The sequence below is a fragment of the Stigmatopora argus genome, chromosome 9 (assembly GCF_051989625.1).
Source record: "Stigmatopora argus isolate UIUO_Sarg chromosome 9, RoL_Sarg_1.0, whole genome shotgun sequence".
NCBI classification, from domain to species: domain Eukaryota; kingdom Metazoa; phylum Chordata; class Actinopteri; order Syngnathiformes; family Syngnathidae; genus Stigmatopora; species Stigmatopora argus.
Window position 1 is genome coordinate 15,955,520 of NC_135395.1, and position 12,544 is coordinate 15,968,063.

A 12,544-nucleotide genomic window follows, 5' to 3' on the forward strand; every position below is an offset into this window, starting at 1 on the left:
ACATGTGCCAATTCGGATGACACATGTAAGTGCCTTAATTTTTTGTCAGATTGTCTATTTATTTAATATATTTATCTACAGTTCTTTTTAATGTTGAAAACACAGTCCTAATTTCATTCCATGCATTGTCATATAAAAATTATTTCATTTTGAGTTTCATGCTTTCATTCCAAAGGTGAGTGATACTTAATATACACGTGAGATTTTGTTCTTTCCAATTACAAGTCCATTGGGAAATGAATTTGTATACTTTAATGTGCTTTACGGAAACCTTGTTTTTGTAGTGAGGTCATTTTTTTTCTTGGCTGAGAGGTTTTCTGAAGTTGAGCCCCATTAACTGTGCTTTGAAAGAAGAAATATGCAACCCAAAAAAAGCATCTGAACTAATGATTAATATATGTGGCTGCCTCAACTGCTTGAGTGTTATTTCACTTACTCCAGTTCATAATGAATCATGAATTACTTTTATTGTCTGGATATTTCATGAGTCGTTTTCATTGCTACCAGCCTTTCCAATTCAAATGGATTGGACATCCATCACCTGTCAAATTTAGTGTCAAAGAGTGAATTGGAATTTAAAGAAGAAAAAAAAAGTCAATTTGAGCTGTTTACCTATCAAGATCCGTTCATTCATTTTGCAGACCACATATAACAAGGGGTGCTGGAGCCGGTACTCAGACGTTTCGTCGACCGGACGTTTGGTCGACCGGACGTTTGGTCGAACGGACGTTTGGTCGCCGGGTTGTTACTATTGAAACCAGCTCTCAAAATTATAATCATGAGAGAGAGCGAGAGTTTAATATCTAAATATCAAAATATCAACAGTAAACTCTGTTATAATTTGACAGCAAGCGAACCAAGGGGACCAAACGTCTTTCGACGAAACGTCCGGTCACGGCTGGGGTACATCCCAGCCAATTGCAGGGCACAAGGAAACAACCATGCAAACTCATAGCTAGGGGCAATTTAAAGTGTTCAACCAGCCTACCCTGTATGTTTTTGGGATGTGGGAAGAAACCAGAGTACCCAGAGAAAACCCACGCAAGCCTGGGGGAGAACACGCACACTCCACAGAGGAAGATCCAAACTTGGGATCAAACCCTCGATCTAACTAACCTCTCGAGCACCAGGCTGCCCCTATCAAAATTGTTTCACTCAATAAATGTTATAAATAAATAAAAAATATGTTGACACTTATAATAATGGTGGACCAAGCAACCCTCGCACCCCCATTGTCCCTCACCTAGCTGCCATTTATCAGGACAAAACCCTGATTAGGATAACAGCAACAATGCAAAAAAAAGAGAGCAATTCCTCCCTCTACGACTGTATCAGCAAGGTGACTCTATGCCAGTGTCAAACACGAGGGCATTGTGAGTGAAAGGGGGGAAATGAAAACGTCTCGAGGAAGGAAAGCTTCAAGGCATAATACTGTAATTGCAAAATTGTGCAAATGCGTTTTGGAGTCACATTATATAAATGGCCAGCAGAGATAATGTCAATGATTCCAGGCCTGGTCTAATTGAGAGTATGAGATGGAGGAGGTGGAGAGGGGTGGTGATGTTGGTGCTGGGGGTTGAAGGATGTACGAATTGGGGGAGGAATGTGGATGGAAATTGGATGTGAGGCAGGAAGTCTGAGAGCAAGCTGTTCCTTTTTAAAGGGGTGGAGCGGAGAAAGCGGGTGGAATTATTCCCACTCGCCACACCTGTCATGCAACTGCGGGTATAGGTCTCATCAGGTTCTGTCACTCGATGTATGATTGATGAATGTGAGAACAGGCCCCCTTCCTTTTAGGCCCGATCTGTCACGTTGTGGTCAGAACAGTGACATCAATTTGCGGCTGACCTTTGTGCGTGTGTTCGCATGTAATGAGACATAAAAAGATGGGGTATGACCCAAGGAAATGACAACCTGTGCTGCTGTTATTGCTGTTATCCACGATGGGTGTTTTCCGATTTGGTTCCTTTCATTTTACTGGGGCTTGAAATATAATACGGAGAAGAACAGAGGTCACCCACCTTTTTAAGGGAAGAGCGACCTTGCCAACATTCCAAGGAAATCACATTGTCTCATTCCGGGTGGGGAGATATTCAGATATGTATATGTTCCTTGGAGTTATGTGGTGATCCCTGAAGCAAAGAATGCACTTTTGAAAAGATGAACAATTTGTAACATTTTTGGGAATATGAGAGAATTTATAATAGTTTGAACATGTCAAGAATGGTATCGGAAACTCTATTCAATATTATCTAGCTGTAGGAAATTGAATTTATTGTTAAAACTGTGTTTAGGGGTGCCAAATATCATTCTGAAAATATCATGTACCGTATTTTTCGAACTAGAAGTCGCACCAGCCAAAAAAAGTACACAATGAAGAGGGAAAAATGTATTATATAAATACATACTGGAGGATGAGTCGCAGTTTGGGAGGGCAATTTTTTATTTTATTTTAGCAGAAACTATGAACAAACGTAGTAGTAAGTAACAATAGTAAAGTGGAGAACAATATGCTTAATAGACATCTGTTAAGAAATCAGTTTTTCGGATAACTATAGCCTTAAAAAAGATAACAAAATAGGCCGTCTGTGGTCAGAGAGGAAAAAAAACACAAGTCACACTTGAATATTAACCAGACAAACTAAGGAAAAAAGGTGACCTGTACTCCAGAAAATAAGGTAAATTCCTAAAATTAAAAAAAAATGTGGGTAGGGGTGAATCTAACAAATATTTCTTATTTAGGTAATGTTATAATTACATTTTGGGAAAGAGAGGAGATGGATTAAATGGTCTAAATATTGCAAAGTTCAATCATTAGAATCGGTGAAGAAATATAGGCGAATATAAACGTCTGAATTTAATTTGATTTTGAAAAATGACAACTTAAGGAATTTTATTTGTATTAAAAACAGCTGGCTGGAAAAATAAGGGGCGCGTGTTAATAGGTTGTGAAATATAGAAGGCTGCGTTAAATCTGGAAAATGTCTCCCATAATTTTGGAGGAATTGTTTTCAAGGAAAATGTGGGATTGTGGGAAAAGGAGGAATTTAGTTCTTAAGATGTCCTGAAGGTTGTGAATATGTTGAAGATGGAACTGTTTCAATTCGTTAACATTTTCAGCATATCCCTTTAAAACAACTTTCTGCTTCATGGTGGCATCTCGTATTTCCTGGAAAGGTGAAGAACTGCCGGAAAATCCGCTTGATATTTGATGAGCCACATTTGACGAGACATTAGCGCGTTTGCATTATTGACGATCGGTGAGTGATGCATTAACTCATTAAAAATGCATATACGCATTACATGGCAAGGAACAATTCCCACGGCGTGCCACATTGATTCCGGTGCAAGTTACAGGGCTCTGGCACGATCCATTTGAAAAAAAATTTTGGGGAGAAGGCCCACCAACCGGCTTAAGAGCTATTGACGCCCTCTCAATGTTGGCGTGCGGTCACAGTGGTCCCAGTTTGAACTCGCTAGCGGTAACACATCAATGGGCATGTTTGCACATGAAGCAGATTTTGCACAGGAAGCCGACTGTGTAAAATAACATGAAGACAAACTGAGTTGAAAGTCAACGATTGTGTCTACCGACTCTGTCAAAGGAATTGTACCGGTTATTGAATTCGTCTTCTCTGCTTTGCTATCGTGTTCCACCCGTAACTGACAACTTTATTTTCTATTTGTGGCTTCCCTACAGACTCCGCTGGCAGCAACTCACAAGAAGTAAAAACAACTTGCCTCACAGCCACAGAAAAGGATACAGATTCACTAGTAATTCAGCTAATTAATCAATCAGGAGCTAGACTGAACCCTTTTTTTCTGGTGTGATCCTCAGTAGACTTGCGAGTGAAAGCTTAGATTGGTACATTCAGGACTGATTTCCAACATACATACCTGTCAACCTCTGCCGATAACTGCCCTTATAAAATGATTATGATTCCCCTTACAAACCCCCCAAAAACCTTACAAACACCGTACGAAGGTTTTTGGGGGGTTTGTAAGGGGAATCATAATCATTTTATAAGGGCAGTTATCGGCAGAGGTTGACAGGTATGTATCAACAAGCAGATGGTCATAATGGATTGGACATCTATCGCCACAAAAGGCAATAAAATGTAATCATTGCCAACCTGTCAGGCTTAAATAGACTGGATGATCCCTCAAACTCCATATGGTTTACATTTATACTCATCAATATAATAGTTTTTTTTCTTTCATTTTTAAAATTATTTTTATGATGGATTTGCAGTTTTTTCTAATTAGATTTTTTTAATGATTAACTTTAGTTGTTTTTTAAAATTAGGTTTAGTAAAGGTTTTACATATGTGAGGTGATTTGTCAAGTGGAGGATTAAAAACTAAATCTCAGCAAAAAGGTACCATTTTGAAATGTATTCAGTTATTTAGATTTTTTTCTTAAAAAACATTATAACATTTCAGTTTTACTTGAAGCAGTATAACCTGTTTGTATTTCTTTAATTCTTTTTGGTTTAATTACTATTGCAATCATCTATAAATGTAAATCATTATTTTGGTACTCACATTCAACAGTGCCAGCCACCACAATTCATAGCTAAAAGGGGTGGACAAGTCCGGTCTTTGAGAGCCCCTATCCAGTCTGTTTTCCTCCACCAACACACATGAATCAAATAATCCGGATCAGTATGAAGCTTCCGGATAGCTTGCTGATGAGTTGATCATTTGATTCAGGTGTGGTAGAGGAGGGAGAAATGGAAAACAGACTGGATCGGGGCTCTCGAGGACCGGATTTAGCCACCCCTGCCATAGATAGACTCATTTTAAGGGCAATTTTGCACCTTTTAATTTAAAGCAGAGGTCTCCAAACCTCTGCTTTAAATTAAAAGGTGAAAAATTGCCCTTGAAATGAATCTATCTATGGTTTTTGTTTCAACCCATCCAACACAAACAGTTTAACCCACGTGTCAAAGTGGCGGCCCGACTTTCTGTTTTAGGATCAAATTAAAATGAAGAGTATAGATGTATATTGAATTTCCCCCTTTTAAATCAATAATAGTAAATTTTTAATCCATTTTTTCTGTGTTTTTAGTTCAAAAATCATTTTGTAAAATCTAAAAATATATTAAAAAAGCTAAAATAAACATTGTTTTAGATCTATAAAAAAACTGAATATTCAGGGGGTTTAATCAAGTTATTTTAATCAATTTATATAAAAAAAATCTAAATATTATATCTAAAATGGTCTGTCCCACGTGAAATCAAGTTGACGTTAAAGCGGCCCGCGAACCAACCTGAGTCTGACACCCCTGGTTTAACCAATGAGGTTTCTGCTGAAAAAAGAAGCGGCTGACTGCAATCCACTGATTGCACTTCTACAATACCTGATTGGTGGAAAGGTTTCCTCTTACAGGTTGGAACGAAAACCCGCACCCACTGCGGCCCTTTCTGGAATAGCTTGGGGACCACTGATTTGAAGGATAATCCACCTCAATGCTGTTGTTGTTTTGTTCAAACCAGATTGCAAATGCAAAGTAAGCTTTCCCACAATTTGTATTCAAAGACATGGATGAAGGGAGGAGGAAAAAAATGGGGAAAATGCTCCCAAGCCACTTGAAAAAGCTGGCAGCTGTTGCTCTCCCAGGTGACTTGTTCTATCTATAAAGACGCGTGAACTTACATGTTACACGGCAAAGACAAAAAACTGCTCGGGGAATTGGACATGCTCACATCAAGTGACGACCCACTTGGGTGTTGTGTAAAAAAAAAAAAAAAAAATAGATACGCGTGTGTGTGTCTTATTGAATATGCACATGTTTTGGAATATGGAAATTTTGAGAGAGGCAACATTTGTTAATCTTTCAAATATTTCAATGATGCAACACTGTTTAAATATAGAACGAGTCAAATGTAGAGCAAGTTCATTCAGTAATGATTTCATGCATTTCCGCTATAAAAAATGGCGAGACAAAAAAGACTAGTGTATACTTTTGCAGTAAAAATTCCGGGTTTATGTGACATTGAGTGGAACAACGGAGGATGCCTTGGGCAAATGCCCATGCACGTACGCATGGTAGGTAGCACACAGTGGGGGAAAGGTTTTAATAAACACACAGTAATGTGGATCTATTGGGGCGTCTTAGGACTGAGCCAGAAAAACAGATGAACGTAGTTGGCCTGGGGCGCCATGAAAGCAGTGTGTGTGTGTGTGTGTGTGTGTGTGTGTGTGTGTGTGTGTGTGTGTGTTTGTGTATTGGGGTCCACTGGAGCCACAGGCATGTCATATCTCTTCTCCACTCTTTCTTTTGCTGTCCGGCCATCATTTTTTCCTTCTACGCCCACTCGTCCGCAATCGCAAGATGAGACCAACACAAAAGTGTACTTACACTACCGTGTTTGTCAGAGAAAAATGCCCAATCACTTTAATAATGTTTCACGCCATCTCCGCTTTCGCCAAGGACGGAAAATTTGCTCTTCAGTCAGATAAACACAGACTGTAATTCCAGACGAACTCAATGGAAAGGCAAAGTGCAGCCAATCAGATGTAATCATGTATGAAGAAATGTAATTTGGGAGGACAACACGGCAGAGCGGCTTGATACGGATATTAGTTACTATGCTAAAAAGCGTGACCACACCCGCCGAATATGAATTTATGAAGCCGGTGTGTGATTTCAATCTGACTAATGTATCAGAACAAACCCATCTGTGTCTCGCTGACCCCCGAGGTGAGCTGGGTGGTGGTGGTGGGGAGGTGAGGGGGGTTTTAGCCTGGAAGCACAGTGAGAGTGGGCGGCCTAGTTCCTGCCTCCACTACAAAGTGGTCAGTAAGATGAGAAAAAAATATTTTCTCAATTTTTTTTTTTAAAGCTCGCTTGGAAAAACAAAGACAGACCAAAGAAAGGCCATGGTCCATGGGAAAAGTTTTATTTATCAATATGCAGTATTTTCCAAACTGGCGGTGTTTCCGTTGTAGCTGGTGCCGATAGGTTACGTGGAGAAAAAAGGAGTCAAAATAAAAACCGAAATCAAATACGTAATACGACGTGACAGTAATGATTCAAACATAGGGAAACAATTTTAACAGGTTCTGCTTATACATGCACACCGAAAAATAATACTGTGGCTTTGAACAATGGCGGAAATCACCCGACAGCCAGCGACATCCACGTGCTAAATTAGGAGGATGACAGGGGCTGAGGGAGGTGGCGGCAGAGAAAAAAAAAAGTCAAACAAAGGAGAGCCTGGGAGATAATGAGTGGTGGAACGTGGATGATTTATAGGAGAGCGGTCAAAGATGGCCCCTTTTCTTTTTCCTCTCCTCCCCTGCCTATTCGCACCTGCGTGTACATGAATAAAGTTTCATCTTTCTCGGTTTTCTTATACTCTATATCCTTGGCGGAAGTGTAGGTTTACTCGTGAACAGAGGAATTTCAACAAAGTATCGCATTTTTCAGACTATGCCACCCTTTTTTGATCCAGCCCTGCGATTTGTACTCAGGGTGCGACTTATAGTCTGAAAAACACGGTATTCATTTGCAGCGCTCATTGCTGTTCCCAACAATTGGGAGGATGTTGTCATTTTTGTTAGACGCGAAGTGTTACAAACAACCAGAAGCGAGTTGAACGGTCGTGTTTTGAAAAAAAAAATGCAAAGAACGCTGCAAAAAAAGACTATTTGACTTTGAAAGAAATTAAAATAGACATATTGCAAATAGAGACAAGGAGGAGTCATACAAAACACATTTTAAAAAGACAGCTATTTACAAATATTCTCCATTACAAAATTCTAATTCCATTTTTTTGTTTGCTTTTGCTTATAAGCAGTGCTTAGGTGAAATTACATCTTAAATTGGGCTCTACGCATATATTTACATGTTCCCCCCAATTTGAATGGAATTAAGTGGTCACAAGAATGGATGAAAATGAAATATGGTTTGCGGTGACGTGGTAACGACTCCCTCGGCTGGTGAAGGCGGAGGCACGCTAATCCCAAAGCAAAATATTTGATGTCGATGTTTTTCGCAGAGGAACTCCCGAGGCCCGCGTGCCGAGTTAAAAACCCGGGACCACAAAAGCCCGGGCAGCTGTTTAGGTTGTTAACTCTGAGGTTAACGACACGCAAGAGTTTTTTCCCCGAGCTCCTCTGGCGGGGCTGCCTTTTAACTCAGCAGCAAACATCCATGGACGTGGCTGGAGATGATAGGTGCCTCTGACGGTGAGTAAACACCAAGCAGCAGTCTGACCCGAAGATCAACCTGGACCCGTCGCTATAAATGTGTCTGTGTGCGCACGAGTGTGTCAGTTTGCATGCTGGGGAATGGCCGTCCTCCTTCTTACACATCGTTACCTGAGACCGCTCCCTACTTTGGCAGTCTCAAAGTGCGGAGCACCTATTTCCTGTTTCGAAACGGGTCTGCTAGACCACAAAACCATTCACGCACGTACTAACTCACACCCACGAACGGCAACTATAGGCAATTAACTCTTACCCGACGTGTGCCAAGCCAAGCTCCCGGTGCTGCTGATTAAGTGAGCAGCGGTACCCTTGCAGACTCAACACCTCGACAGAGGAATTTTACTATTTCATCTTTCCTAATTCACACCAGAACTGGTGTGAGCCTGGTAAAAGAAAACGACCTCAATCTTACCGCTTAAAAACCAACTCTCAGGGACATTTTCTTCTCCCCGGCTGGTGAATGTGGGCATGGAGATGGCACATATTAGTGTGAACTTCACTGACTCATCAACGGATGGCAGCCAATTGGCATCCGATAATAGAGCATCCATCTGCGGTTAGCCGTTCCACTTATATAGGTTAACCTAACTATGTCAAACTGCTTACTTGTACTGGCGCACCACAAACTAGAGCAAACACTCCGCAACATGTGTTGCCTTTTTGAAGAAAGAAAAAAAAAATCCTCAATGCTCACTTCAAATTGAGGGATTTGGTGTCTTTGTTAAACTTGCAACTCTAATTCCCTATGCAAAAAAAAAAAGTCCTGTTAGGTGCATGGCCCAGACATGCCCAGACACACATACACACACTCAAACAGGACACACCCGAATGTACACAAGGCCGGCCATAAATACCAGAGTACTGACACAGAGTGTATTAGAGGGAATAATATGTGGGGAAAAAAAGACACCATGATAGCAACAGTGTGGGTTTCCACTGTGATGGATGACATGAGTGGTGTGATGACTAATAAGGATAATGTATTTAACTCTATACATTGTGCACTTGTAGGAAAAGTCTAACAAAATACAACTGCTTTGTGAACTGAATCAGAGAAGTTCTCCATCAAAAATAGTAAGGCAAGTATCCGAGGTGCCAAGGGAGAGGAACACAATATGTCACACACTGTGTCTGATACCTGAGCTATCTGGAGAGTTTCCTGGCCCGCCACGGAGCCCCCTCTGACACCCGCCCAGGTGTACGCGCAGACACACAAACATACGCACACATACGTAACACAAACTGCCTGTTCCTGGCTAGTGTGCAAGGTTTGTGTGTTGTAGCGTCGGGGAGCCAGTTGGGGTTATATCCGGTCCATTAAAGAGGACAGCAAGCCAGGAAGTTCTATCTTTTGATTTGCTCCAGCCGCCCTCTCACCCCTCGGCGGGGAGACGCGTTAAGTGGATGGGAGGTGAAGGGAGGAGAAGGGAAGGGAAGGGTGGGGATTTCCAAACAAGCTGAAGAACAACAACCCACAGAATCAACCTCTGTCATCAGTCTGATGGGCGGATGCTGATCCGCGCTCATCTCTCCAGATTCGTGCAGCAGGTGGTCGAAATAACACGGGCTCAAAGTAACCGTCGAGTCTCCGGAACACAAAACAAAGTTCTTCCCAGAACGGGAATCGGAATCTCCTCTGGGCTGATCCTGCTGCTAAGTGTCAGACTTTGTAGTAGATGTTGGCGGGGCTCTGGGGGGGCATCTCCTGGACAATGTAGACCGGGTGACCGTAGTCGCCGCTCACCTTCTCATAGTGAGGGCAGTAGTTGTTCTCTGTCCGCAGAGGAATGATGATGTCACTAGGCTCCGTGCCAGCAGTGCCCCCGGGCATCTTGGGATTGGACAACGTGCTAAGCGACAATGCCGAGGGACGGGGCTGCGAGTGGGCGTTTTTCCTGGATCGTTTGCGCATCTTGATGAGCAGGATGACCAAGAGGAGGATGAGCAACAGGAAGATGATGCAACCCGCTCCGATGGCGGAGAACACGGCCGCTTTGGAGCCCAGGAAACCGTCCGAGTTTGCGGAGGAACCAGACTGGTCCTGGTTCATTGTGTCTGAGGACAAAAGGAAAAATTCAAGGTTAATAAATTGACAGCTAAATGTTGAGTAAAATGTTGATAAAAACCGAGCTCGGTGCTTTGCACATTTTGTATTTGTTTCATGTTGATTATTGTTCAACTGAATACACTACAAAGGGAAAATGATGAATGTTCTGGTTTATTCCCATCTCGGAATTTTAAGCCTTCAACATGTTCCAAAAAAGCTGGGCACGGGTGCAAAAACATCTGCTTGGAACATTCAACAGTTGAACAGGTTCATTGAAAACAGGTGAGTGTCATGTTTGAGTGTAAAAAGAGAGTCTCCGAAAGGGGCGGTTGTTCAAAAGAGCTCAGATTCGCCACTTTGTGAGCAACTGTAAAAGAAAGTAGTCCAAAATTTGAAAAATGTTTCTCAACAATGGCTTGGCAAGAAATTGAGAGATTTCAGCAGGTTCTTACACGGTTCAGCAAGATAATATTTTAGATTTATTAACGCCACGTAGAATAGAATGTGAATTTTGGAACTACATGATAATAGTAACTCATAGAATGTTGGAAAATTTCTAACACAATTTCATGCTCAAAAAAATTCATAAATGGAATTCAAGACCTAAATAATGAAGCTTAATGCTTTTTTAAAAGACTTTCAAGAGTTTTCATGCCATTTTCTGAGGAAATGGGGTGTTTTAAAACAAAAGTAATGGTCACCATTTAAAAGATGATGATGAATGAATAAAGATTTGAAAGAAGAAGAAAAAAAATCACATTGATATTTGGTATCGGCATCATGAAAGTAGGACCCCCCTTAGATGTATGAAATAAATATATTTAAAAAAAACACAAAAAAAACTTAAAACACACAGTATAGAAGAAATGGAGCTGAGAAAACTAGAGGGTGACCCAAAAAAAAACAGGTCCCAGATTTGGTTAAGCGTCCTGTGAGGATTGAAAACAAAACAAAAAAGCCCATACTTCTAAAACTAGCTCTTTTTTTATTATAATCTTATTAAAGAAAAATAGAATTCAAGAAATGAGACCAAACCAAAGTTGGGGCCTGTCTTTTTGGGGTCATCCCATAGTAATGATGAATGTCAAATTACTAAATTAGACTTTAGTTAAATATATGTGTGTCATCCCTGCAATTTGATCAAAGAAAATACATGCCACATGTGTTTAAACTTTCAAACATCAAAACTGATTGTAGTTTTTGTGAAAACAATGAGTCTCGCCCACACGTGAAAAAGCCCCTTTTAAAACAAAACGCTTAGACATTCTCAGTGGGCAGCAACGATTATGACAAATTGAGAACTGGATATCAAAACATCCGATTAGTATCCTGTATTTATTTTAAAAGAGGCGTTGTGGGGCCTCGGATGAAAGTTCAAATGGGAGGCGGGGGGAGATTGTCAGCGGACATGAGAAAGAATGATTGGCTCCTCCGGTGACTGAAATCTGAGAAGCAAATCTCTTTACCATGCATGCGTGCAGCTGCTGCCAAGGCCCCCACCCCATTAGAAGCGGCACCACCTTCTCACTGTCCACGAGCGTCCGCTCCGGCAACATGTTGTGGAGGCTCTCCAGAGAGATAACCGTGCAGATTGCCATCCTCCATAATGACTACGTCTGCACACTCGGCTGACCACTCCGCACTTAACCGTTGGGCGAGTAGCTCAACGCTGCTAATGACGGGTAAATGACACGACTGAAAGCTAGCGGTCCCCCACCTTATCAGTGCAATCGGAGGCACGAGGAATTTCATACATTCTGCACACGGCAATGTTGGAAAGAGGCTGTCAGAAATATCATTCCAGAAATATCAGCTCTTCAAGCCGCACTGACACTTCCTTCATTCCACCTTTCACCTGTTCACTTGACATAATCGCTGATCTAACAGTGGTAGACAGGTAAAAGCCTGAGTATACGGAAAAAGGATATAGGGGAATCTTTTTATAGAGAAGCTAATGTCAAATAAGCAATTATTGAATGGGGTGGCTTATCACATTGAGCCAGATGGAGCAGTCTGTACTTGATATATATATATATATATGTGTGTGTGTGTATATATATATATGTGTGTGTGTATATATATACATATATACACATACATATATCTACATATATATATTCATACACATATATACATATATATACTTATATATATGTATATATATGTATATATATATACATACACATATATATACTTATATATATATATATATATGTGTATATATATATACTTATATATATGTGTATATATATATATATATATATATATATATACACACAC

The 12,544-nt window shown here is 40.8% G+C and overlaps 1 protein-coding gene across 1 annotated transcript in view; it reads right to left on the bottom strand.

The window, feature by feature from the left end:
* Positions 1-6,884: 6,884 nt before the first annotated feature.
* Positions 6,885-12,544, bottom strand: part of LOC144082689 (ephrin-B1-like) — a 67,631-nt gene continuing 61,971 nt past the window's right edge. Inside the window, exon 5 of the mRNA XM_077609977.1 lies at positions 6,885-10,272. Within this exon, the coding sequence (XP_077466103.1) occupies positions 9,878-10,272 (395 nt within the window). The 3' untranslated portion in view covers positions 6,885-9,877. The remainder of the gene's footprint in view (positions 10,273-12,544) is intronic.